This window comes from Neofelis nebulosa, chromosome 4 (genome assembly GCF_028018385.1).
Source record: "Neofelis nebulosa isolate mNeoNeb1 chromosome 4, mNeoNeb1.pri, whole genome shotgun sequence".
NCBI lineage: Eukaryota > Metazoa > Chordata > Mammalia > Carnivora > Felidae > Neofelis > Neofelis nebulosa.
Window position 1 is genome coordinate 24,396,338 of NC_080785.1, and position 27,946 is coordinate 24,424,283.

Here is a 27,946-nt window from a genome sequence, read left to right on the forward strand (position 1 = left end):
TCGCAAATAAGAGGCCACAGAGTCTCATGTAATTCGGCTGATATTTAATTACACGGAACCCAGGTTCTTATACAAGGCAGGAGATGGCAGCCAGCAGCTCCCCATGACCTTTCCAGCCTGGGTGACTGAGGCTGAGGAGATGGGGACACACGGGACACACGGGTGGGGTGGGGACTCTGGCACAGTGTGAGGGCAGCGGCCGCTGGGGATCTGCCCCCGAGGCTGGCCCGGGTCTGCCATCACTCCGTGAGGCAGAACTCTGACTCCTGCGGTCGCATGTTGGGTAACACATACAGAGCCACAGCCGCGATAGCCAAGAACACGATAGGCTTCCACATCCCAAACATGTTCTGTGGGGACCAAAGACAAATGGTGAGTGCCCAGCCTTCTGAACCCTTCCCTAAGCCAGAGGTTTCCCTGCCTACTGGCGCTGGAGAGACATCAGGAACCTCCTGGTCCGGGTCTCCCTCACTTCCTGGGTGACTGCTGAAGACAATGCAGTCCTAGTCCCGGCAGCACTAGGTATCTGGAACAACGCTATGTGTATCACCTGAGGTGACTCTGTGTATTCAGGCCCCACGGGATGAAGAGAATACCCGTTCGTGTGTGTAGAAGCAAGCTCAGGAGCCAGACTTCAAAGAGTATCCAGATGGTTGCAATGAGAAAGGATCAAGTGCCGTGGCAAGAAAAAGAGGGTAAATTGGGCCCTCTGGGGAAAGCGGAAGTGCCTCACTGGCTTTATACAGGAGAAATGAACTCGGTCAAAATGGTAAGACTGAGGGGAAATAAAGGGTGCACCGTGGAGTGCAGGCAAATATGAGGTTCAGAGGCAGCCCAGACCTTTTGTGGAGAATGCTGCCGGTTTGAGAAAACTCAAGGAAGCCAGTCACTGGCCCTGGGCGGCAAATGCCAGGGTCCTGAAAACATCCCCGGTCACCAGTGTGTTGACTGACTTCCTGAGCATGTGCCAGTGCACTGAGGCTTCCAGACTCCACTGACCATAGCAAATCCTGCTGGTTCGTGGGACAACAAAGAAGCACCATTTAGGGAACATGAAATCCTGGACAAGAAAATACATACTTAGGGAAATAGTTTCTATTTTTGTTACTTTTTCTTACTGCATTACTTGAAAGACAGAATTTGGGTTTTGAGTCATAGCTATGGTGTAATAACAGAAGGATGATTTTAGGTAAGAACAGAGTATAGCCCATTGATCCTAAGAAAGCATTTGCTTAGAGAATAATGGATCTAAGAAGAGGATTTTAAGTCAACTATAAAGAGCAAGATCTCTCATGTTTGTAGAAATAGTTACCAAAAAGAACAGAACAAATGAAATGGAAAGCGAAACAATGCTGGAAGCAGATACAGAGAGTAATTTATGTAAGAAAATAACTGGAGGGGCGCCTGGGTGGCTCAGTTGGTTAAGCATCCAACTTCAGCTCAGGTCATGATCTCACGGCTCGTGGGTTCGAGCCCCGCACTGGGTTCTGTGCTGATAGGTCAGAGCCTAGAGCCTGCTTCAGATTCTGTGTCTCCTTCTCTCTCTGCCCTCCCTTGCTTGCTCTCTCTCTCTCTCTCTCTCTCTCTCTCAAAAACAAATAAACATTAAAAAAAAATTAAAACAAAAAAAAGAACTGGAAAGGAAGCTAGGAAAAATATGTACATGCTCAGATGCTTATATACGAATATACACTGCTAAAAACGTCAGTCGAGGGGTGCCCGGGTGGCTCAGTCAGTTAAGTGTCTGACTTCAGCTCAGGTCATGATCTCACAGCCCCACATCGGGCTCTCTGCTGTCAGCACAGAGCCTGATTCAGATGCTCTTTCCCTCTTTCTCTCTGCCCCTGCCCCACTTGCATGCTCTTTCTCTCAAAAATAAATAAAAACTTTAAATACATACATACATACATATGTCAGTCTGATGTTCTTGAAGGAGGACATTTATGGAGCTGGACCCATAAATGTGAACTGGTACCCTTTATACCAGTCAGAGGCAAGTTCCAGACTGGCTGAGTGGAGGGCTGGTAAGTCACGTCAGGCTTTCCTTTCAGCCTGGGTTACTAAGTTGACAGATCAAAGAAATGGTTTTGGACTTTATTGAGACATCTGACAGATTTTCCATGATCTTGGGGAGAATAGGAGGAAATAAAAGTAGGGTGCTTGCACAGTTTGCTGTGTGACCATTTGTTAAGTGACCAAGGAGCTAGATAAAAGAGAGCCTGGAGAAGACAACACTCCGGAGGCTCGGCCCTCACTTTAATGTGTGCGAACATATGGAGGTGGGCTGGTCACCCCTGAGGAGGGTGTAGAGCTGGCAGGGAAATGGGTCATTTGAAACCACAGGGTCAAGATTTAAAAAAGGAAAAACAGGGGCACCTGGGTGGCTGAGTTGGTTAAACATCCGACTCTTGATTTTGGCTCAGGTCATGATCTCAACGTCGTGAGATCGAGGTCTGAGCTGGGCATAGAGCCTGCTTAAGATTCTCTCTCTCCCTCTCCCTCTCCCTCTCCCTCTGCCTCTTTCCTGCTCGTGCATGTGCTCACATGTTCTCTCTCTCTCTCAAAACCAACCAACCAAACAAAAAACTTCACAGATTACATCAATGGACTATACCTAATAGGGATGAATAAAAAGTTCTGCCTCAGATCCAAAAAACCAAATGCAGGTAGAGGATGGGGGGAGGATGCTTAGCACATGCAACATGCAAAGGAGCTCTGTAAACAATACGTGCATGAAGTTAACAAGGTTTGATTCTAGTTGTCAAGAGGGCTAATGCGGTTGGAAGCTGTGTGAAGACAAGTGTGGGGTCTTCCTAATTACATGGAAGCAACCAAGGAAAACTGCTCAGAATGAGGAGAGATGGTTAAGGGGGAAGCAGGACTGGAATTCTATCTGTTGCTAATATCAGTCTTTAGAATCCACCTCACAGCTCGGTGGCTATGTTACTTGGCCTCTCTATGCCTTAGTTTTATTACATATAAAACAGTAAAAGCTGCCTCACTGGGTTGTTGCAAAGATTAAATGAGTTAATATACATAAGGTAATTAGAACAGTGCCTGGCACAGAGCGTGTATTATGTTAAGTGTATGTTCTTTCTCAATTATCTCTGTGGTGTTTTATCATTTATGAAACACTTTCATAAACATGAACTCAGGTGATTTTCACATTAGGAAGGCAGAGATTTTACTGTCCTTTGCTTTTATTTGAAGAAATTAACATTCTGATTATGCATTTTGCCTACTGGGACTGAGCGGTACGAGGCAAGGACAGACTTGGCCAGGTTCTCTGACCACCTGTCGGCCACGTTCCTACAGTACTACACTCAGCTCCTGGACGGGGAGCTGCAGAGTGAGGCACAGCCAGGCTCCCCAGAGGACCCTGACCCTGGACTTCCTTCCTCTCACTCTGCTTGGGCCTGGCTGAGGTGGAGAAAGGTTACGGCTGAGTGCTTTGGGTCTCCTCCCCTAGGGACTGAGAAATCTGGATGTGGACAGAGGGAGAACAGGTATAGGGAGAGACCCTGTCACTGAAGGAGTTAATAACTGGAGTGCCTTAAAGACGAGGAAGGAGAAAGGAAAAAGAGGGAAAAATCTGAGGGGAAAAGGAAGGAGGAAAGTGCTACCAACATAAGCTTCAGCTGCCACCCTAACCTGTGCATTAAGCCAGCTCCACTCCATTTGCAGGGGTGAGAAGGGAAGGGGAGGTGTGGTGGAGGTGGGGGGAGCAGGAGAAAGGAGCCAGAACGGAGCAGGAGAGAACAACTGATGGGTTCTGAAGACAGGTGGAACCCTAGGGCTCTGCCTTGGGCCCCAAGGCCGCAGTCTGCCTCCTAAATTTGGTATCCTGTTGACAGACCGGATTACACGGACCACAGCCAAGCGGAAGGTGCCCAGGATATGTCAGCCTTGGTGCCCTGAGAATCCTTGCACCTCATTCTTTTCGCCAGTACCACCTTCTCTCCAAAAAGCCTGGCTTGGGAAGCCAATGACAACAGAATCTGGCCCCCAAAATGGATAAAGAGAGAACTAGAACGCATTTCCTGGCATTCTTGTTCTGATTTTTCGGAAGACCAGAAGTCCCAGAGCAGAGAACTTCTCAGTAGAAAGCACATAATATGGCGGGGGTTCTGTTCTACTTCCACCACGTTTGAAGGACAAATCGAGGCTGCCCTCCTCCAAACGCCCCTGAGAGGGGGCTTAGGATTAGGGGTGGGGTCGGTCACAGCTCTCCAGAACTCCTCTCTCACTCAACGGGGGGGGGGGGGGAGCGATTCCTTATTTTGCCGTCCTGGGTGGCGACAGCAGTCGAGCGCTTGGCTCTGGGGCTAAACAAAGACAAAGAGCACCCAGGCCAGCCTTGCAGACAGACATCAGCTCATCAGAAGTGGTCAGGCATTTCTCAAAGTGGCAACAGTGCTGGGATCATCCAGAGTTTTCCCAGCCAGAAGACAGAAACTCAAGCCATGTCAGCGATATGCATTCCCACTCGCCGTGTGTTAGGAAGACGTGCTCAGGGATGCTACGGGCTTTGCAGCAGCCCAAGGAGAAGCCAGGGCGAAAACTCAGCCCTGAGTAATCTGTTGTCAGAGGACTAAAGCAAGAAGCGAGCAAGCGAGAGCAAAAGGAAAGAGGAGAGGCCAGGGCAACCTGCACCCCCCCTCTACCCCTCAGAAGGAGAGGACTCGATACCAGTACCTGCGTTAGGACGACGTCTCGGCCCACCAGCACCAGAGCAAAGCCGATATGACCACCAGGCCTACAAGAGGCAAGGAGAAGATGGGGGGCTCGGGGGCAGGGGATGGCTGCGACATATCAAATGAGAAGGAAGCACGAGGAGAGGCCAGGAGATGAGGGGTGGTATAAAAAGACATAAACATATGAATCCAATGGATAATGAGGATGAGAAAACAAAGGGAAAAGAGAAAGAGATCAAGAGGTTAAACAGGTAGCGAGGGCAGCCGCATCTCCTCTCTGCGCCCGGGCCTGGTTCTTCCCACTGGCGGCCTGCGGAAGATGCAAACCTGAACGGGTTAAGCAGCTGCTTAGGTCTGAATCAGGTGGTGGGTCGTTTCCTGGCTTGTCATACCCCTCTCACATCTTGTCAAGCAGGGGTTATCTGCACTAGACCTTTCTTGCAGGTCAGTAACTCTGGAAAAGTGAAGCTCCGAGGGTAAAGCTGGGCTCTCCAGATGAGGAGGATGCACACTTCTAGGTCACTCAGGGAAGAGCCAGTCTCCTGCCAGGCCACCTGTCCCTTTGTGAGGCCACATGTTCTGGCTGCTCTCCACCGAGTCTCGAGTCTCGGCGTTCTGGGCTCTGATCCCTGCGACCCCCTAGGAGTCTAATGCCGTTGTTGTTGTGACACAAAATGCACTAAACCAGGCTAACAGTGGAGAAGTGCTAGTTCTTTGACTGCAACAATCTTCCAGAGAGAAAGTGAATTTGCAGGTAGTATCACGCATGCCATCAGATCTGCCTGCAAAAGATGCAGGACCTATGAGGCAAAGGGACACCTCCGTATGTAGCCAACGAGGAATGTGCTCGACTTCAAAGTACAAGGATCCGTTTTGACGTTTAGAGACGTGGCACCCAAGACAAGGAAATCTAGGAGGTTCTGACCCATCGTGTGGTGGAATACGATGAATTCAAAGAAACAGAACACTGGGGAAGAGGATGCGGCTGCTCCTACTTTTTACATCCTAAGTAACGGTTCTCTGACACAAGGTTAACAGAGAGCTGCACGCTGGGTTGTGAGCCAGTGCTGACAACTGCTGAGCTACCAGAAAATTCCAGGTAGCCTTAGAGCTGACTGGGATGTCCCACCACAAGAGACTTATCTTCTTCCCCTGTGTTTAGAGAGATGGAAAGAGCCTGTAGTGCAAACCAAGGACTTATTCAGGAAGTACTCACTCTTCAAGGAATCAGAGCCCCCAGTTAACCTCAACCAGGGCAGGAATTCAGCTGGTACATTCCTGTACAGATGCACCAGTAGTTACAACACAGAAACACTTTTGTACAGTTGGTAAATCACCCAGGAAACTCCCATCCCAACCTCCCAAGATCTAGCAACTAATTTGGTGAGGGCTCTGGCTGCCCTTCCTCAGACTGGTCAACGCCCCTGCCGTACGGACCGAAATATTCTACTTCTGACCACCCCCAGCTCCCCACCTCACGCCCCTGTGATATACGGAGCCCGCAAGCAACACCAGCCTCCCCACATCCCTAACAGCAACAACAGAGGTCAACCTCATAGGGCACCCTGGGGAAGCAGGACAGAGCGACTTGCCCAGGCTGACAAACAGCCTTTAGATCTCACACCATCCGCGTTCTCAGCGCAGCGCTAGATGAAGGGTGAAGAACCCTCCTGATGTAAGGAACAAGCACTACCACATAGATGAAAGGTCAGACTGCAATGAGCCCACCCTGGTTTCCAAAAAAGGGATCTCTGAGACCCAGGTCCACAGCAGATCAGTCTAAGCCTGTCATCTCCCACGGAGAGACCGTCCCCGCCACTCCCGGCTCATCTCCACTGTCCCTGAGCGCCACGCCTCGGGGCTTGCTGGCTTCTCCTCCTGCGGGAGTCCATCCTCGGGCACCTGAGCCCGACAGCCCACTTCCCACCTGATCCAGTCTTGGACTGCGGTTACCTTTTTGTTTTCAGAAAGCTTGAGGGGGCTGTTTTCCTCTGAAGCTTCAGGGCAAGCGTCGTCACTCTCGTCTTTGTTGTCTTCTTCCTTGCCCCCCTGCTCTTGGGACTCTTCATAAGCCCCCTCTTTATCTTCCGTGGACTTCACCTCTGCAGGGTCTGATGCCTGAGAAGCTACTTCCTCCCAGGACTCCTGCTTCGTTTCCTCTCTGGTTTCCTTCTTTCCCTCCTCCACTTCCTCTTTTGTTAGATCATATAAATCCATGTGCTTGGCCTTGTAGTAGAGCACCACCTCCAGACTCTGCAGGGTGGAGGCAGGGCAGGACGGGGGCTGCGGTTACCTGTGAAGATGACCCCCTTCACGACAAAGCTGGACTATCTCAAGAGCACCCTGCTTCCCAGCATGTCACGGTGCGTGAGCAGCCCCACGTTCTGGTACCAGGTCTCTCCCTGTGCATGGTGTGGAGGGCAGTCACGCCCAGCCTCGGGCCCCACTCAGCCGTCTGGCCACTGGCCATCGGCCATCTCAGACAGCTACCACAGCTACATTCTTGAGCTCTGTCCCTCAACTGCTACTTCCTACCCCCGCAGGGCAACTGTGACTATTTTACCCAATCCTCTCTCACGTATTTCCAACTGCTCTGAATAAATTCCTCTCTCTTCATCCATCTGGTCCCTCTCTTGGGCACATAACCCAGGAAGAAAAGGGGCCCCAGAAGATTGGGCTGAGCTCGTTGGAGCAGTCGTCCAACCCAGGGGCGATGGGCCTCGGGGGCTGTGCCTCCAGGTCGAAGTGGTCTGTATTCCACTCCCCTTAAAAAATTGCACCGGAACAGGGTGAAAGACTCAACTGCTGCCAAGAGGGAACTACTCTTAACACGTCAGAGAGACCAGCAGCTTCTCTCCAAATACCTCACCTGGTCGAAACGGTGGTGCAGATGATTTTTCCTCCCAAGGTCTCCCCTGCCTTTCTGCTTATCTGGGCACTAGGGTTATCACTCACCTTCTCGTCCTCACAGGTGTCCTCAGAGCCGTCCAGGCTTGGTTTGGTCACCTGTTTATTTTTAACCCCGTTGGCATTTTTGTTCATATTCTTATTGCCGTTTCTCCCCTTGGTTTCTGTGGTGACGGCGGACCTCTCCTTGAGCTGGCGCAGCTCCTCCTGGCAGCACTGCAGCTGTCCCTCCAGCTGCTCCTGCACGGCCAGAAGCCGCCCCTGCTCGTCCATGCTGGCCTGATACTGCAGCTGCAGCTCCCGCAGCTTGGCCTGCAGCTCTTTGATCTGTTGGTGGTGGAGCGCCAGTCACCCCCAGCGCCACCCCCTCGGCCAGCCTGTTATCTTCGCAGGTAACCTCGGCCCCCATCCTGCCCCGACATTCCCCCGCTGAGGCCCTCGGGGAAGTAGGCGAGAGAGGGAATATCAACCTGCGGAAGGCAAGCCTCTAAAGCGGCTCCGTAAATAGTTTCTCTCTGACCTGAGGCCCCTGCTGACTTACCTCTGACATCTTCAAAAAAGGAGGATTTAAATTCTGCTTTTACTGTGACCTCTCTGGGGAATGGCTAGAGGGCTACCCCTTCTGAACCCCACGACTTTATTACAGACACCTGCTTCACCCAAGCAAGTTCTCGAATCGGTACAACTGCCTAAGACACCGTGTTCTTGTCCACTCCAGAGAGTGTACCTGGGCTCCAGTGCCTCGCCCTGGAAACAGAGGCACATTCTAATCCTGCTCCCTCACCTCTGGTTTCGTCTTGCCCGACTTCTGGCATCACAGGCTCCTTGGTAGGTAGCGATACTAAGCAACCTAGGCCCACATGCTGATTGCTCTCTAGACTCTCCCACGCATATACAGTGAGCCCTGCTGGACTGTGGACTGCTCTAGGGCAGAAATGATGCCTTCTGTCCCATTCCTCGTGGATGCAGGGCACCTTTCTTGGCATTATAAGAGATCCAAGAGGAGGCAAGGCTCTGCCCTTGAGGTGCTCACAGTCTAGTTGAAGACACAAGACCAATACACCCAAAAATAACTCAAGGCGAAAAAAAATACAACTCTATAGAAGTGCTCTGGGACACGGCAAAGGAGAAGAGTGGGAAAAGGAAAAAGAGAAAAGTTATTCTGAGAGTCCTGGTGAGTAAGTCTCAGGACAGTGAGCACCTGAGGAATGTCCGCCAGTGACGCAGCAGACTGCCCAGCCTCCTGGGATTCAGTCCCTGCTCCGTTCCTGGGAGCAAGAGCAAGCAGTGAGCGCCTGGCCCTCTTTCCTCAGCCTCTCCAAAATGGCCAGGACCTAGGACCTCCTCTGGCTCTAGGGGCTCCTAGAAGAAACCTTGCCTCCCAGACAGCCGTTACCTCGTTCCTGTCATTTGAGGAGGCAACAGGCTTCTCGCGGCTTTCCAGGCACTCCTTGAATTCCTTTTCACAGGCATCCAGCTCTTCCTTCAGCTCCTTCTGCCGTTCCAGCAGCTTTTTCATTCGCTCTTGCAGCCGGTCGTGTTCCTCCTGGCTGAGCTGGTACATGGCCTGCACTCCCTGCAGCTTGATCAACACCTTGGCCACCATGTCCTCACAGCGCTGCGGAGGGTGGGGGAGTGACGTCTGCACCCTGAGAAGCACCTGCCCTCCGCCCGCTCTCTTTGCTAGGCCTTTTCGTGGGTACAGAATAATGGCCACAAGGATCTGAAGCTGCCCTGGGGCGAATTCTGTACTTCTTCCCACGAAGCAGCAGCACTGTGATGGCAGCATCTCCATATCAGACACATGGAGCGCCTCATTCATTTCCGGTGAGTTACCCAGCTCACCTCCGACCCCGCTGCCCACCTCACTTCTTGCACCTTTCCCTGATGGACTTCTCTCTGAATAGGACAAGAGCCTCCTGTCCCTGTCAGACCTCTCATCTGGCTACTTTTACCTCTACATCTTCAGGCTCAGCAGGTTCATCCTCAATGCTGCTGACGTAACTCTTGTAACAGGTGTCAGAGCTACTGCTGCTACCGTAACTCTTCTTATAGGTGACGCTGCTGCTGCTGCTGCTGCTGCTGCCGTAATTCCTATCACAGGTCTTGTGGGTACTGGTGCTGCTGTCGTAGCTCTTGAGAAAGCTCTCATCACTGGCCTGGGTGCTACCGTAACTCTTGTGATAGCTCTCGCTGTCATCGACGCTGCCGCCGTAGCTCTTACGATCGTACTCGGTGCTGGCGGCCATGCCGCCGTAGGTCTTCTGGTAGGACTCAAGGCTCCTGTTTACGGAAGGGGACTGGACTTGGAGCAGCTGCATCTCTTCCAGGCAGAGCTGCAAGTCGGCCTGTAGCCTCTTCCGCTCCTCGAGGAGCCTGCCCTGCTCCTGCTGCAGTAGCTCCTGCTCGGTCTGAGTGCTCTCGTACAGCCCCTGCAGAGCCTGTATCTGGGCGATGATCATCTTGGACTGCCAGGAGTGGGCGGGGGGAGACATGATCATTACTCTAGGCACTGCCACGCTTCTAGCTGCGCCCCTCCTGGGGCAGACATCTGACAGCACGCTTCAGAGGCCTGCACACCCACGCTCCAGTCACCACAGCCTAGGTCTTCAACAGCCCCCAGCTACTGGCATGTGTCGGTTTCTTGCTCACTGGGGGGACATCCCCCCAGGGCGGCTACTCTGTGATTTCTGGGCTCCTGTTTCTGCTGGTTTCTAAACTCTGGTTTAGAAACTCTCCTGGCAGCAGGGCTGAGTGGGTAGCAGGAACACTCTGGCTCCCTACCCTACCCTACCCTACCCTCTTCTCAGTCGGGGCAGTCTGGCTGATCTTGGGGCTCAGTCCCCTCCCCGCCCCCAAGTCTAAAATCAGCCCTGGCCTTGAATTGAGCCTACAAAGAATTCCTCCCTCAGCAGATGGGGACCTGGAATTAAGGTCTCACTACAAGGCCCTGTACCTCCTGCCCCAATTCTGAATCTGGCCTCTGGGCATGTTTCCCAGGCCCTCTGGGCCTGGCTTCTTGGCTGCTGATGCCCAGGATGAGATCTGATCAGTTAAGGAAATATTTTATACCTGGTTCCTGGTGTCTGTGTTACCCAGGCTGAAATCTGATGCCTCTTGAATCTGACCAAATCTCAGCTTGGACTTCTGCAATTCCCTTGTTCTCCCTATCCAAGCTAATATTTGAATGAACAGATCTAGCCTAGATTGAAACTGTCCCCCTGCTCTTCCTTGCCCACCCTGAGACCTCAGACCAAATGCATCCCATAATCCTGAACAGACTTATGTGGAACTCTCCACCAGCATGACCTCAGAGGCGTGACCCCTTCCTGGTACTTGAGATGCATGGATTCTTTGGTCCAACCCCCTTGACGTGGCTCTTATTGCTACCAAAGTTTTCATGAAGACAGTGTGGTCAGTAGCAAGAATGCCACATGCTAGGAATTCTTCCCTCGGGAACGAATGGCCCCAGATCTGTCTCATGCAGAACACCAACATAGGTTTTGGCCACTGAAAAGTGCACTGGTCAATTATCAGCCGGCTTATAAAAAAAGGATGACATGCTTAGAGTCAGTCTCAAAGAATCCAGACAAATACTAAGCTGATATTATAAATCTGGAAAATGGTATGTTGGAGGGGCCACATCAAATTATCAGACGCTTAGATTCCCAGGTCACCTGGTTCTCAGTGTTGACAGCGCTTCGATTAGGCACGTATCTGATTGAGGTCCTCAGGCCGTAGCTAAAGCCACATCTTAATGAGCCCGTGGGTGGTCATGGCTGAAGAAGGACAGGGCCTCAGTCTCATTCTTACTTCTGGCCAGACAGGCCTTCCTAACTCTGACCCTTCCACGGAACCCTCTTCCCTACCATGCTATCGTCCCCAGAACTGTCCCCCTGCCTCTTGTTCTGGTTACCTTGTTAGGACCACACTTGGAGGACTTAGACAATTTGGAATCATCGGGATTCTTGAAGACTTCCTGGAAACGAGCCTCTTTGAAAAGATGTAGCTCTTCGTGCAGGTCTGACTGTTCTCTGAGCACACATTCTTGATTCTGTACCAGTTTTTTCTGCTCTTCCTGCATGCCTTGGTAGAGCAGCTGTAGTTCACACAGGTCTTGTAACTTTGTAAGCAGCTCCTGACTCTGGGAGGTGGAGTGGGAAGGAAGCGGGCAGGAACTGTGGGGGCCACATGGGAAGACCCTTGCCTCCTTCCTGCCGGGGACCCCTCCCTTGGGAGTCTCTGAGTGGTCTCTTAACGGCCGTCTGGGACGGGGTCAGGGTGGGGGAATGGTTTTTCTATGGAGACCTGCTGGCTGACTAGTCACGATCTCACAAGTCTGCGGGTATTCTGCAGCTTACAGAGCGCACCCGGAGTAAGTTTTCTCCAGATGGACTAAAACTCTAAATAGAAGGCTGGACAGGTTTCAGGGTACAACGCGTATTTTAAGCTTTAAAACCCTAATCGGCTAGAGTGAACTTTCTGGCTCGAAGAGATCGGTGACCAAGTAAGGAGTGGCTGATTCAGAAAAGGTTCAGTCCCCACCCTGTTCTTTTTCCCAAGTACAGTCGCACCTGGGAAGCTTCTCAAAGCAGCCTCTCCAGAGTCAGCAGCCGTCCCCTGGCTGGGGTTACCTTACGGAAGAGACCAGCTCTGGGGAACGGGAGCGGGAGCCTGTGCAGCTCTTCTTGCAGCCGGCCCTGCTCCTCCTGCATCCTCCTCTGATCCTCCAGGAGCTCGCACTGCTCCATCTGCAGCTGCCCCAACTCCTTCTGGCTGGCCTTGTACTGTTCCTGCAATTCGGTCAGTCTGGACAGCACTGTGTCACACTGTGGGCGGGGCGGGTGCGGACGGCGGTTACTCGGGCGGTTACTCGGATGTATTTCTCGCCGCTGTGCCTAGCAGAGCCCTTCCGTGCTCTCCTGCCTCTTGTGGCTCGCCAGGGGCTCCCTCCCCATGCGGTCCCCTCGGACCGACCGTCCCAAGCCACGTGGCACCCATACGGCTTTAGACACCGAACGGGAAGCCCCAGCGGGCCGCTCAGAAGCGTTTGGCTGTGCTGTAAATTCTGTCTCCCGGCCCCCGAGAGCCTTGTGAGGGGAGGGTCATCGCCACCCCTCCCTTCCCATTTCCCCACCTTCCTTTCCTTTGGCCCTTCCCGTCGGTGCACACTGTTCTCCCGCCCGGCTGGGAGTTCTAGTTCCCGTCACTGTCACTATCCCCGGTTGGTTCTACACCTAATCATACTTCTTACCAATAAAAACTTCACCCTATCTGTCCCCATTCTGTTTTCATAATCGGCTTTTTAAATCTTTAGAAAAATACGAGCGACTGCTGAATTTGGGTTGAGAAGGCTAAATTATCCCAAGATTCCCAAAACCCGAACCTTCTACTACCACACTCATCTCATTGCTGTTTCAGGACAAGGGGAAAAGCTGCCTCTGTGTCAGCGTGCTCCTCCCTCCCCACAGTCTCTTCTACCAGGAGAGGAGGGGATGAGCAAGTCGTGGCCAAGCTGGGCCTCTAGACTGAGTAGGAATGGAAGAAGGAAATGCGGGCCTGGGTGCAGAAAGGCAGGCAGGCTGTTGGAGTGGCCCACACAGCCTCCCCATTCTGTGTCTTCTGAGGCCTTTCTCCGGGGACACAGCCTGCTGCTGGCAGAGGAAAGAGCCACCGAGTCATCTGGCACAGGGTGACCTGCTCCACCATCTCTGGAGAATCTTGTGCCTTTTCTCCGCCACGTTTTAACACCTTCCATTTCCTAGCAGTGATCAGGAGCTGAAAGTGCTCAACACAGGGTAACTGAGAATGACCCGCATTTTACACACTATGGAAAAAGAAAAAATGAGTAAAGAAGGCCTTATTTATCACTACCATGATTTATTACTAACGGAGGTGAGAAAAGAGCAGTATTCTGTTCAATTTAAAGAGAGTAAAACTCAAGCTTAGAGAACTTCACTATTCTGAAGTCACAGCATAAACCCTGGGAGAACCTAGGTCCTTCTAATACCCAATCAGCACTCGGGGCACAAGACCGTGTCATCTGACAAGAACATCTGCCATCTGCCTGAGAAAACTGGACCTTCCCTTCCTAGGTCCGGTGACAAAAGTCGTGTGTAGGGGCTTTTGCGTATGTTCTTCCCCACAAACGATAAGATAATATACCACTACAGTTTGAAGAACAAGGTATAAATGTCCACACACATGGAATCAAGTGCAAAACCTTCAGGTGTTCAGACCGGATCCAGCTATACTGCTCCTACTAAGCTGTGGCTTGGACTCAAAGTCAAGATCAAGGCAAACTGTTTAAAAGTTACCAGCATGAGACTCTGCCTCTGTTTCCTGCCTTGCATGCTCAGCTGTGACTGGACCGGGAGCTCAGCAAGCCCCTTGGTTGGATGACTTCACCTTTGCTCTTACACCTCCTTTCTCCAGAGGAAGTACCCAGGAGAGCTCACCTCTCTTGATCACAATTACCTTATTAGCACATTTCCCCTTGTCCTCTGGGATGGGCTTGGTGGTCTTGAGCTCCTTCAGCTCCTGCTGGCAGAGCAGGAGGTCCTGCTCGAGCTGATCATACATGTGCTTCTGCCGCTCCAGCTCCTCCTTGCTGGACTGGTACAGCCGCTTCATCTCCTGAAGCTGGGTGTGCATCTCTGCGTTCTGGGGTAGGGGAGGCAGGCCCCGCCATCATCCCAGAAGCCCCTGCAGCTGCACTCTCTCCTCTCAGACAGGGACGAAGGGATCCTACCCGGTCCCTTCCAGTCCCAATTTCATCCCAATGGGTGCTACCCAAGATGGACCAGACCCTAATGGGCTCCACACAGAGACCTTCTAGGGCTTCCTTTTGGGGGAGGTGGGGAAAGAAAGAGGGCTTCCTTTTTATAGGCTGATTTTCTGATTTAAAAACAAAGGAAGCTGGGGCACCTGGCTGGCTTAGTCGGCTAAACGTCCGACCCTTGATTTAGGCTCAGGTCATGATCTCACAGGTCTCTCATCTCTCCCTCGCTCTCTGCCCCTCCCCCAGTCGCACTCTCTCTCTCTCTCTCTCTCTCTCTCTCTCTCAAAATAAATAAACTTTAAAAGGAAAAAAAAAAAAGGAAGCTGAAAGCACCATGACCTTCTGAGATCACCTTTCTACTAAGCACCTCTTTACCCCCCTCCCCAACCCCGCCAATGGCTGTACCACAGAACTCCTACCATGCCCCCTCCTCCTCGGTAGTATCGCTCTCACAGAAGACTCCACCTGGCTACATTCTCCCTCACCTGGAGTTTCTTTTACCTTCTCACTGCTCTCCTGGAAGGAGGCCACGACGTCCTTGAGGCGCTGCACCTCCGCCTCATGGTACCGCAGGTCCCCACACAGTTGTCGCTGCACGTCCAGCAGCTTATCCTTCTCGCACGTGATGTGCTGGTACTGGAGCTGCAGCTTCTGTAGCCGGCACATTAACTCCTGCGGGGGAGGGGGCTTTGGGCAGTACCTCTGGGATCCTCCTCCCGCTCCTTCTGCCAGAGTCCCTCTCAGTGAGGACAGTCTAAGCCCCGACTTGTCCCCGCCCCCTGCTGTCCTCTCATCTAGCGCAGTACTCGAGGGCGGCCGCAGGGTCACTGGCGCCGCACAGGTGGCAGCGGCACTTACCGTGACTCTCTGCTCTGGTCCACCTGCCCCGAAACCTCTTAGCACCTAAGTCGCCCCTCACCTCCTTTTGTTGTTACCTTCTCACTCGGGCTTTCTACGGCTGTGGATTTCATGACTTTGAGCTGCCGGAGCTCAGTCTGAAGCTGTAGCTGTGCCTTCAAGAGCTCGTTCTGCTCGTCCTGGCTCGCATCATACTTTTGCTGAAGGGCACAGAGTCTGGTCTTCAGCTCCTCGTTCTGTGGTGGCAGGATGTGGGTAGCACAGTTACTCTCAAGAAACAGCAGACCCCTCTACGGACCAGTTTGGTTCCCTTCCAGATGCAGACACCTTGACGAGCTCCCACGGGTCTATCGTTTGGTTTCTTCTCTGAGGCAGACACTCAGCGATGACTGCCATTTCTAGAATGCGATGCCAATGCTACGTGACTTCTCCAACCGGTCTCCAGCAGACCGGCAGTACCCTTGATCGCAGGGCAAGAGGCAGCAGAGCACAGCCGTGCTCTGCGTTCATCCTTCCCTGATGCAGCAACTCCACGTAGGCCCTCCTGCCCTCCCCAAATGCCCTTCCCCCAGCCGTGTTTACCTGGGCGGCATTGTGGGAAGTCTGAAACCGAAGCACCTCATTCTGTGCACACTTGAGCTCCCTCTGCAGCCGCTTCTGCTCCTCCTCACTGGTCTGGCGATGATGCTGTAGTTCTTGCAACTCACAACACAATTCCTTACACTGTGCAGGACATGGAACGGAAGGGCTGATTGAGTATAGGTTCCACAGGCACTTTAAGAAGAGGCTTAGAAGAATATGGCATTCTTTTCACTGAAATATTTACATCAGGCAGGCCAGCGAGACGCCAGAGCGCCACCGCCTGCCATAGCACATGCCTCCTTTGTCAGCCCTGTGCCTAAGGAGAAGTCTCTGCCACAGGCCAGGAGAGGGTAAAAGAGGCAGGAAGGCGCCTGTCCCCCTACCTTGTTCTGCATGTCATGCATCTGCTCTTCAGCTCCCAGAAGCTGTTGTCGCAACAACTGGGTTTCAGGGTCAGGTTCTAGAAAATCCATTTCTGAAGTCTGAGACTCTGCTGACATCATATTCTTTACCATTTGGGACTCCAGCCACTTTTCTGTTGCTCTTCGTGTCCTGTAATCCAGAACCCCAGAGCCATGTTTGGGAAAGTGTTCTGTCTGGCATCACCTGCCGGATGTGCTCGGTCCTGATGTCTTTATTTTAGGCAAAAGATGGTAAGAGCCTTCTCTTGTGATTTATCTCCCAAATGAACATGCTGAGCAGGTGAAGTAAAAGTCCTAGCACCTCAATCAAGGCATGTTTGGCTCTGGGAGACCTAAGAGTTCTAGTCTAGTTGGGCTCAAGGCCGGGCCTTGTGTCAGGCCAGCTCCAATCTGGAGGCCCTACACCATTAGACACAGACCACAAAGGAATCATTTCTGATCTACTCCAGGGAGAGCAAACCAGACCCCAATTCCCAGAATGAAAGAAAACTCAATTTTAGGACTTGAATGCTGAGACAGTTGGATCCCCATGCCTGCTTCTAGGCAGCATCCATACCCTTTGGATACCAGGGAAAGGACCAGCTCTCTAGGGACATTCATTAGCCTGGCATCTGCCTTCACCGACTCTATGCAGGCAAAAGCCCAAAGCAGGGTCCTACGGAGGCCCAGCAGCCTGCTGGCTGTACCTCTCACTCTCCAGATCAGCGAGCTGCCCCGTGAGGCTGCTGTTGCTCTCCTGCAGGGCCTGGTACTCCTCGTTCAGGAAGCGGTAGCGTTCCCGCAGTTGCTGCAACTCTTCTGCAGAAGACAAATGGAGAGATGTGAGATCCTAGGGGGAAAGCGCAGATGATCAGCCCCCAATTTTCCTGCCTCGAAATCTGACAGCTTCTCTTTTTCTAAAGACAGAAGAGACACCACATGCAGCGGCTTAGAAGACAGGGCCCTGAAAATTCCACATTGCTTTGTGTCTTTGTCCTCTTGCAGGTAGCTGCCCTTCTTTGCACCTTCCCAGATCTGCCCTGTGTGCCCATCTTCAAAACCCCAACCAAGGTAGTCTTGACATTTCAGGAGCTCATGAAGGTTTTAATTGAGTTTCTGGATCACTGTATTTCAAGTTTCCATCAAACTGTTTATGATTACCTTCCTACTACTCTTTTAGTACAAAAGCTGAGGGATGTGAACTACCAGATGTCACACTGCCAGTCCTGGCCTTTCAGAGACAGCCCAGGCATCTTGAACATTCTTTTACTTACTTCACCACCACACTAAATACACTGGACCGCATGCAATCAAGAATTCTTTCTAATGATCTTTTATCTGCTGACAGAAGAGCCCATCCCAACCAGACCCACATATCTTCCTCAATCATCAGCAGAGATCTGGTTGAAATGTTGCAGAACATGTCCCTAAGTACCAGGAACCAATACTTTTTAAAGTTACAATTATACAAACACCTCTGTTTTGTTTTTTCCTGATTTAAGAATTATTTCTCTTATGGGGCACCTGGGTGGCTTAGTTGGTTGAGTATCCAGCTTTTGGTTTTGGCCCAGGTTATGATCTCATGGTTCGTGAGTTCGAGCCCTGCATCAGGCTCTGCACCGACAGTGTGAAGCCTGCTTGGGATTCTCTCTCTGACCTTCCCATGCTCGCTCTCTCTTTCTCTCAAAATAAACTTAAAAAAAATTTCTTTCGGGGGTACGCCTGGGTGCCTCAGTCGGTTAGCGTCTGACTTCGGCTCAGGTCATGATCTCATGGTTTGTGAGTTCAAGTCCCGCATTGGGCTCTGTGCTGACAGCTCAACGCTTGGAGCCTGCTTTGGATTTTGTGTCTCCCTCTTTCTCTGCCCCTCCCCCACTCACACTCGGACTCTCTCTCTCTTTCTCTCTCTCTCTCAAAAAAAGACATTTAAAAAAAGTTAAATTTTTTTTAATTCAAAAAATTAAAAAAAAAAAAAAAGAATTACTTCTCTTAGAATACCAACTCCCCCGATATTTAAAGAATATTAACTTGCTCTATTAGAACACAGGCCTATCTTACCTATGTAAGATTCAACACCTTGAAATTCACTTCTAATGTCCCCTCTTTGTTTCAATCAAAACTCCTTAGAATACTGCAGATTACCACAGAAGGAAGGAAACTAATCTTTAATACAAGGCAACCACATGCTAAGCATTAGACTTGATGGTTTCAGCCTCAGATTCAGTTACTGTATGAGTACTTCAACATACATGGCATTTCATTTAATCCCAAAAATAGCACTATAAGGTTTTCTTTCTCTTTTTTTAAAGTTTTTTTTTGAGAGTGTGCACGTGCGCATGAACACACACACACACACACACACACACACACACACACACACACACGTGGGGTAGGGGCAGCAAGAGGGAGAGAGAGAATCCCAGGCAGGCTCTACACTGTGCAGAGCCCAATGCGGGGCTTGAACTCACAAACTATGAGATCACGACCTCAGCCGAAGTTGGACGCCTAACCAACTGAGCCGCCCAGGCACCCCTAAATAAACTTTTAACTTTACAATAGCTTTAGATTTACAGAAAAATTGCAAAGATAGTGCGAAATTCCCTGGGAGAGTTCTCACCTCATTTCCCCTAACGTTAACATCTTACCACAGTACATGTGTCACAACTAAGGCATCAACAGATTTCTCTCCATTTGTTCTAAGGTCCTTTCCCTGTGCCAGGATCCCCTATGGCTTTAAAGTTTTATTACCCAACATTTTTATAGACACAGAAACTAGGGTTCAGAGAGGTAATAACCAAGCCAAGTTCATCTCGCTAATGAGCAGAACTGAAATTCTGAATTCAGCTCTGTTTAACTTTGACCCAAGCTTTCCCACTGTGCTGGCCGCCCTCTCCTGGCACCACCAGTCCAAAGGCTCTTCTGAGAAGCTTGTTATAGCTGGGAAAACTTGCAGTTCTTTGATTCCTTGCTGATTGCCTCTGCTTGACCTGGCCTAATACAGGGCCTCCCATTATACCCAGATCATAAATCTAGCCTCAGAATAAAGGCAAACTCTCTGATGTCATGAATCCTAGCAACTAGCTGGGAGACTCATTGTCTGAAAGCAGAGCTCTAAGCTTTTTAGTACCTCATGTATTACTGGAAATAACCTCTTTTCCTCTCCAGCTGTCTTGTGCTCTGATTTGTTGTCCCCTAAAGCTTCTACATTGGACAGGGCTAAAGGAGCTTAAAATTAGCAACCTAGGACCTGGGAGCAGGACTGAAGGCCCCCCATAAAGCAGTCCAGGCAATCGTCATGATGCCAGAGCAGCAAGAAGTTTCCCAAGATGACAGGCCCCTCATCCTCCCATCCTGGAACTGGAAACTTTCTCAGAAAGGGCCTTCCCACAGTCAAATCAACAAACGTTCAATGTCTCTCTGAAGAAGAATTCTCAGGGTACATCTCCATAGTGCTATTTCTTATACCACCACTGACTGGTTGTGTGACATCTGGGTAAGTTTTTCTCCCTTATAGTTCTCCCTTTCTCCCTTAAATTCAACCTGGAGGTTTTTTCTAGAGGTTCCCAATTCATGGTCTAAGACTACCTTCCACCATCTTCTTGCATATAACTCTCTCTGCTTGACTTTACTGACAGACCAGGAAGAGGGTTTGGCCTCTCATACCTTGCATCTCAGAGAAATCTGAGACACTTAAACTATTGGATGGTTCAGAGCTCTTCATTTCCATTTCTGCACGGAGGGAGGTGATCTCCATTTCATACTCTCCGCGAATGCGCTCCATGTCATCGAGTTCATTCTGCATCCGGCAGAGATCCTCCTGCAGGGATGCTATGTCACTCTCGTGTTCAGTCGCGGAATCCTCTGCTGCTTGCCGCAGATTCCGGATCTCAGCCTGGGCTATGTGCAACTCCTGTTCTATTTCCTTAAGTTCACTTTCTTTCTCACGCTCTAACAGGGAAATCTCCTCTCGTAGAGACCGCAGCTCACCTGCAAAGTCCAAAGGTTGGGACGGTCAAGAGGATAAGTAAACTCATCTATCGTGTTCTAGAGGCAGAAAGTTAAAGGCAGACTTATTTATTATCTGGAAACTACTTTCAACCTACTCTCTAGCACATTAGAGAAGTATAGCTTCATCTGATATGGAATAGAGGGAATACCTCAGAAGAGTGAATGTGGTAAGTAAGGTGCAGTAGAAAGGGGGATTTTGAGGCCTGGCACCAAAGCAACACCTTAGGCTACTGCAAACAAAAAGTATTAGGTGCGTCTACATTGAAGACCAAAACTAATTGACAGTATTTTACTGATGCACCTCGTCTTTCCAAAAATTCCCTGTCTAAAAAAATTTACACAGACTATTCTCATCTATTCAGTCTGGAACCTTAGACATTACAGAGCCTCCGAGCTCGCATGAACTGCCTGTGGGAAGTACTGGCCCCCAAATAATGTACAGAGTTCACAGCTGAAATTAAAATGCAGGCTCATCACATGGTAACCAAATATGGCTATGACCTACACTTCCCACTACATCCTTGATGTTAGGGTTCAAATTTCCCTTAGGTTCCCCTCTGGGGTCTGGCCCTAAAACAAACAAACAAACAAACAAACAAACAAACAAACAAACAAACAAAAAACGCTTTCTCAGATCCACTGGAGAATGGAGAAAGGTCTCCCTCAGCCACGAAAGCGCTCGCAATTTGGAGCATAAAGGGGCAGGGCCTGCCCACAGTGAGGGCCAGGGTTTGCAGGCCCGAGGGGGAGGAGCTTATCCAAAAGCTGGGCGGGGCGGACCCTGGCTGGGAGTTGGAAGGGCCACACCCGGTTTCCGGAGAGGCAGCGCCCGTTGCCAGGGGGCGTGGGACCTTCGGGGCGAAGCCGAGAGCCTGGGAACTGGGCTGCGGGGCAAAAAAGTGGGTTCCTACTCACTGGTTATGGCCTCCATCTTGTCGGCTCCCCCGCAAGAGGTCTCTCTGGGGGGGCCTCCCGCCGCCGGCCGGTCCCGGCCCCCGCGGGGCTGTGGAGGCCGGAACGGCCTCTCAATACCAGCTACCTCTGAGGCCGCGCGCGCCCCCTCTTGGCGGAAACGGGCAGCGCGCGTGCGCAAGGACGGTCTTTATTTCCTGCCGCGGGGCGGGGGCGGGGAGTTGAGCGTCTTCTTCAGACCCGTAGCCCCTAGCTTGCTGGCGCATGATCCATTGCCCAGTTGGCAACACCCTAATGAGTGAGGAGTCGCTCTAGAACTCGTTTCCCCAAGTAGTTGCCTACCTGCATCTCTACTGACTTCCCTGTTTGCAAGGAAGTAGGTCCCTTCTCCAAGCAAAGGCCTTTTTCTGCTCTACTGGATCGTTTCCTTCCTTATGCAAACATAATCTAGTGTAGTGGGTCCTATCTCAAACAAACAAATCAAACTCTCCCTTGACTTCATTTCCTCTTCCCTTATTTCTCTGCTTCTCTTCAGAGCATGACCACTGTAACTATCCACACTCTCCGTCTCTACTTCACCTCCCCTTTCCTCTTTAATCCCAATCCAATCAGGCTCAGTCCTCACTGAAATATCTCAGAGCCCTCCATCTTGCCAAATCCAATGGCCATCTTATTTGATTTAGCAACTTGTGACACAGTTAATTATTATCTCTTTGAAGCACTTTCTGCTCTTGGTGTCCAGGACATGAAACGCTTCTGTAGTTCCTCCTACGTCAGTCATTTTTGTTCATATCTCCTCTACTGGACCTTTAAATACTGGACTATCCCTGGGACTGGGCCTTTTCCTCTTCTTTCTATATTTCTCCATATAATGTCTTAGTGATGTCTCAGGGACTCAAATGCCATATATACGCTAATGACTCCCAAATTTATATCTCCAGCCTTGATTTCCCTCCTGGTTCTAGGTTCATATATCCAAGTGCCTTCTTAACATATTTATTTAGATATCAATAGCCATTTCAAACTCAACACACAAAAACGTGTCTTAAATGTTTCCCCTAGCCCTCAAACTTGTTCTTTGCCAAGTCTTCCCCACCCCAATAAACGATAGCACTGTCCAACCAGTTTCTTAAGGCAAAGTCATCTTTTGTGTCTCTCCGATTCCCAACCCCATCCCCATGCCCTACCCCATTCAATTCATCAGAAGTCCTGAGGGCTCCACCTTCAATATAAGACTCTTCCATGTCTTTTTACTATATAGTACTTAGAATGAAAGGCAAACCTCTCAGATGGACTCCAAGGACCTTTGTAATCTGGCCTCAGCCTGCCTGTCAGAACTGTCTCTTACCAGGGTCCTCCACATGCAGTCTGCTTCAGCCATAGTGACTTTTGTTCTGTCCTTCAAACACGTGAAGCTCATTCCTACCCTGAGCTTTTGCAGTTGCTATTCCTTCTGCCTGGTATGCTCTTCCCTCAGATCTTTCTCATTATTTGGGTCATAGCTCAAATGTCATCTTCTCAAAGAGGCCTTTTCTAACTGGCCTATCAAAGATCAATCCCCCAGGGTGCCTGGGTAGCTCAGTCGGTTGAGTGGCCTACTCTTGATTTTGACTCAGGTCATGATCCCAGGGTCGTGTGACTGAGCCCCTCGTCGGGCTCCACATTGATCAGGGAGCTTAAGATTCTCTCTCTCTCTCCCTCTGCCCCTCTCGCCTGCTTGCATTCTCTCTTTCTTTCTCTCTCAAATAAAAAATAATAAAGTAAAATAGAATAAATTCCCAACTCACCCCATCTCTCTATATCATATTGTTTTTAACGTGTTTTTTTTGTTTGTTTTTATTTATTTTGAGAGAGAGAAAGAGCGCAACTGGAGGAAGGGCAGAGAGATGGAGAGAGAGAATCCCAAGTAGGCTCTGTGCCACCAGCATGGAGCCCGATGGGGGGCTCGAACCGAGGCAAACCATGAGACCATGACCTGAGCAGAAATCAAGAGAGTTGGACACAACGGACTGAGCCACCCAGCTGCCCCTCTATATCATAGTGTTATATTATCTTCCTAGCATTTATTGCTACCTGAACTTATTTATTTTCTGCTTCTCCCCCATTAGAATGCACTCTTCATTAGGGCAGGGATCTGGTCTGTCTTGTCCATAGCTTGCCCTCCAAGTATATAGGCACTCAATAAATGAATGATAAACAGATAAAATAGCCTCATTTTACTGATAAGGAACTGAGTCTCAGAAAGATAAATGTGATTTGCCAAAGACCCCAAAGCTTGTTACATGGCAGAACTGGACCCAAGAATCTAGGTTTTCTGAGACCAATGTTCACATGCTTTTCCCCGTGCAACACATCTCCTGCCATTTCTCTCCTTTACCTTCTCCCCATTCATTGTCCACTTCCCTGCATCTACCTTGGCTTGTACCTTTCCCTTCTCTTTTCCTCCCCTTCTTCCACCTTTGCTTGCTGCTCTTCAGGCCTTCCTTTTTTCTCCATTTATATTTTTCTTTTGGTTTGATTTCAGTTCTCCCTGGAGAGTCCCTGCTGTTTTCTAGGGCAGCTCCCCTAAACCTTCTGGAAGCCCACAGAAGTAACAAAAGCTCCTTCTTTATTTGGTGGTGCAGTGGAATGTGGGACACCTGCCTTGCTGCTTCCCAGAGACAAAGCGATGTGGGCGTTAGAAGAAAGGGATTTAGGGCCCCAAGCTCTGGTCCTGGGAAGCAAGAGAAACCTTCTCATCTGCTTCCCTTAAAAGATGCAGCGTCCCTTGGGGCGCCTGGGTGGCGTAGTCGGTTAAGCGTCCGACTTCAGCCAGGTCACGATCTCGCGGTCCGTGAGTTCGAGCCCCGCATCAGGCTCTGGGCTGATGGCTCGGAGCCTGGAGCCTGTTTCCGATTCTGTGTCTCCCTCTCTCTCTGCCCCTCCCCTGTTCATGCTCTGTCTCTCTCTGTCCCAAAAATAAATAAAAAAAAAAAAAAAAAAAAAGATGCAGCGTCCCTTCCAGTCACTTCTCATTGGCTCACTGCGCTTCCCATGGTGTCCCTGGAGGGACAGGGAAAAGCAGTCTGGTTTGGAATTCAGCCCTGATTACCTACCCCCAGACCCGGAGAGCAAAGAAAAAGGGATACAGGTGTGATGGGAGGAGTCTGGAGGAGAGAAAAGGGAGAGTGTTAGCCAGAGAGAGAAGATGTGAAGTGGGAGGGCAAGAAAGGGCAGAGAAGGGCAGAAGAGCAGGGCAGAGATGCAAAGAACATCAATTAGATAAAGAAAAGAATGGAGAGAGAGAAGGAGGAAAAGGTGAGCATAGTAAGGGGAAATGAGGAAGAAATACTGAATTAGTTTATATTTGTCTGCTATGCTTCAGCCAACCGCTCAGGTGGATGGCCGCCTCCCCTCCAGTCCAAGTGCTGGGAATTACCTTGGAGCTGCTGGATCTGCTTGGTGAACACCTCTGCCTGCTGGGCACTGGCCAGCCGTTCATCCTCCAGGAGCCCTGCAGGGAGAGGGGGAGCAGACGTGATCCTGGGATCCAGCGAGCCCAGGCCCTCTGGCCCCATCCCGGACACTCACCCTGCAGCTCCAAGGAGTCATCCTCGTGCTGCCCTGCCAGTTCCCGGGTCTCCTCCAGTTCTGCCACCAGCTGGAGCACCTGAGCCCTCAGCTCCTCCAGCTCTGTCTCTGTGAGGCTCAGTCCCCGGTGCTTGCTGGCAGACAAGGAGCCCACACTGCCACCTTTCTGCGCCTGCTCTTCCTCTTCTTCCACCCCTTCTTCCTCCTCTTCCTCTTCCTCTTCCTCCTCATAGAGAGCTGGGAGCAACACTTCCCCTAGGAGAGAAACCCATCCCACCAGGGGGTCAGAGTCAGCTTCCTTTCCAGAGTCTTTTGAAGGCTCTCAAGCTCATTGTCCCAGGGCAGCGATGGTATCATAGTGCCACCTGCTGTCCCCCAAGGAGCTCCTGGGCTCGACCTGCACTCGTGATGAGTCCTCAGGTGCAAGGGTCAAATTTGGAGGTAGCTCATCTCCCTCCCAGGCCCTTTCGGGACCAATATGGTACCAGGTGGCCTCCTATTACTGTCTTTGGGCAAACTGAGCAGCTGGGTGCTGGCAGCCATGTGAGCTTGTACAAGGACACCCGCTTCTTCCAGACCTGGTGGTCTCTGTGGGACAAGTACTCAAGAAAGGATTCAGGGCGCCTGGGTGGCTCAGGGGGTTAAGCATCCAGCCCTTGGTTTTGGCTCAGGTCATGATCTCACAACTCATGAGTTTGAGCTCCGCACTGGGCTCTGTGCTGACAGCACGGAACCTGCTTAGGATTCTCTGCCTCCCTCTCTCTCTGCCCCTCCTCCCCACCCACCCCCCACCCCTGCCGCCTCTCAAAAATAAATAAATAAACATTTTAAAAAAGAAGAAGAAAAGATTCAGACACTGGGTGTGTCTTTAGGCCACATGGGGCAAGAGTTACAGTTTGGGGGGTTTGTCCGGTTAAAAAAGTATCCAGGTGGCTTGGGAGAAATTAGCCTTTCCATAGTAAGAAAGTGTTGCTCTCCGTAGGCAGAGAAAGAAAACATCTGGATGAAATGGTTCTAAATGTTTTCCTGGACAAACCCCGGGCCCCTTTCAAACGTATTCTATCAATAAAGCCTTTTTGAAATTTTCCGCAAGGTCCACCTTCCTTATCTCTGCTGAGTGTCAGGAGGCCTCCCCCCTCCCCAGGTGCTGTAAGTGCCCTCCTCCCCTGCTGACCATAGGGCAGTTTTCAGGGGAAGTCTGAGGTTGGACTTGTGTGGAAAAGAAAGCCTGCCATTTTAATGAGCCAAGAAACTGGGGTGTACTGGTCCACAGCCTCTGGTTGGCGAGTACCCCCTCTTTTGCTGCAATGCAGTTCCTTGAAATAGCAAAATTTTGTCTGGATTCTGATTATTTGCTTTGTTTTAAAATTCTGAATCCCTGGCCTTACTTACAACAGCAGCCTAAGGTTCGTCTGGAACCCCTTGCATCATCTGTCACCTTTAGGGGAGCAGGGTTGCCCACACAGTGTGCGTAGGGGCCTGGGGACACTTCACAGGAAGTCCTGGAAAATGGAACAGCATCCTTCCAGGGGCCTGGAACTGCCAAGTCACATGGGTGCAGTGGTGATATGTGAGTGTTGGGAGGTTGGCCTTCTCACCTGCCCCCTTCCAGGCAATTCTTTCAGGCCGTAAGGGATGCTAGAGAACCAAAGCCACAGGCTGACATTCAAAGTGAGTGGTGATGGCACCAGAAAGACAATGCTGACTTCACAGGCTCACTTCCTTGCTTTTCAAAAATAGGAGACAGCTTGGGATCTGGGTCGGGTGGCAGTGAGAACAAACCCCCTGCTGAAAGGCTACTTCAAAGCTGCCCTACGAGGCCTCTTTCTCTGTCTGGCAGCTCCCCCATCCCCCACCCCCGGGAGGAAACAACCTGGTTAGCCGGTGATTAGGGCCCCAAAGGGAATGCACCCAGAGCCTCCCTCAAAGCCTGACCCCAGGAGGGGTCAAACTCAGCCCTGAAGGGTAGAGGGGGCTCAGGTGAGCAGGAGGAAGGACTCTGTCCTGGCTCAGAGTTCTGGGGGCCAGATGGGGGAAGGAGGAGGGAAGGGAAATTGGCTGAGGCGAGAGAAAGAACGCTTTTTGGGAAAACTCACCCTCCATAGCTTGCATCCCCCGCCGCTCCAGGGACCCCCAGCGTTGGCCTTTCTTCCTCTCACAACCCTCAGACACCTCATAGGAGCCTAAAGTGGTCACTGTGGGTCCTGTAAGCAGGGAGAGAGGAGGTACTGTGGGAATGTTAGGGGGGGCTGGGACTGGGGTGCAGGGCAGAGAGATGGGGACGTGCCTTCCAGCCCTCTGGAGCCCTGGAGTTCTTAATCCCGGTGGAAGTGTTTGGCTCACTTGGCCTAGGCTGCGACTCCCCTCCCTCAGCCACCCCTCGAGCTGGGCCTACGGGGACCCCGCCCTGCGCTGCCCAACCCCCTCAGCACCCCCTTTCCGGGCTCCTCTCCCTGCACAGACAGAAAGGGTGTGTGCCTCTTTAGCCAAGAGGGGACAGGGAGGAGACCGGCAAGGATGGAAGAGAGGGCAGGAACCTAGGAAAAAGAGGCTGAAATGGTGAGGTGGTGCGGGAAAGGGGAGGGAGGGGCTGCGGGGTGGGGGGTGGGGGCGTGTGGCAAGGGGATCTGGGCCGGAGCCGCTCCCCTCCCCTCCATTCTCTCACTGGACCTCGTCCACCCCACCCTCGCCCTGCGCTCAGACGCCTTTGGGGCGGAGTGGGTGCAGGGTCTGGGGCCCCCAGGGCTGGGCAGTTGGGGTGGAGAAGGTTCAGGGCGAGGGACGACCAGGGAAGATGAGGCCGGTGTGGGGAAGACCCGCCCGGAAAGATGGAGATCGGGCCCGGGTGGGGGGCAGGATGGAGGGAGGAAGACAGGAGGGAAAGGTGGGAGCAGCGGAGGGAGGGGGGGGGGAGGACGAGGGGGTCTGGAGGGAGGAGAGATGGAGAAGAGGAAGGAGTGGCGGTGGAGAGGTGAGGGAGGGGCGGCTCTGACCTGGGCCGGGGCAGCTCCAGCCCGCGGCGCCCGCGGCGCCCGCGGCGCCCGCACCGGCCCCGGCGCCCGCCTCCATGGCCGCTCGCGCCGCCGCCGCTCGCGCCGCCGCCGCCCGGAGCAGACGCCGCAGCCGTGAGGCCGGGCGCCCGGAGCCGGTGCGCAGGGGGAGGGAGGGCCGAGGGGGCGGGGCCTGGCCCGGCCACCTGACACCGCCCCCGCCCGGAAGCCCTGCCCCCACCC

At 51.6% G+C, this 27,946-nt stretch overlaps 1 protein-coding gene across 8 annotated transcripts; it reads right to left on the bottom strand.

Annotated features, from left to right (window-relative positions):
* Positions 1 to 29: 29 nt before the first annotated feature.
* Positions 30 to 27,846, bottom strand: CCDC136 (coiled-coil domain containing 136). Of its 8 annotated transcripts, XM_058724356.1 has the most exons (19): positions 27,707 to 27,846; positions 26,810 to 26,917; positions 24,714 to 24,968; positions 24,562 to 24,636; positions 19,887 to 20,210; positions 16,931 to 17,042; positions 16,206 to 16,374; positions 15,823 to 15,963; positions 15,318 to 15,476; positions 14,884 to 15,054; positions 14,079 to 14,264; positions 12,236 to 12,430; positions 11,518 to 11,745; positions 9,557 to 10,069; positions 8,998 to 9,219; positions 7,650 to 7,928; positions 6,648 to 6,947; positions 4,696 to 4,802; positions 237 to 350 (listed from the first exon to the last, which is right to left on the bottom strand). In XM_058724356.1, the coding sequence occupies exons 1-18, from the start codon at positions 27,780 to 27,782 to the stop codon at positions 4,701 to 4,703; spliced, it is 3,615 nt and encodes a 1,204-aa protein (XP_058580339.1). In that variant the 5' UTR covers positions 27,783 to 27,846; the 3' UTR covers positions 237 to 350; positions 4,696 to 4,700. The 8 variants fall into 8 exon arrangements, with proteins under 8 accessions (XP_058580338.1, XP_058580340.1, XP_058580345.1 ...); XM_058724355.1 differs by lacking the exon at positions 4,696 to 4,802 and having other exon boundaries at positions 30 to 350; positions 27,707 to 27,845; XM_058724357.1 differs by lacking the exons at positions 4,696 to 4,802; positions 24,562 to 24,636; positions 24,714 to 24,968; positions 26,810 to 26,917; positions 27,707 to 27,846 and adding an exon at positions 21,147 to 21,283 and having other exon boundaries at positions 30 to 350.
* Between the last annotated feature and the right edge of the window lie 100 nt (positions 27,847 to 27,946).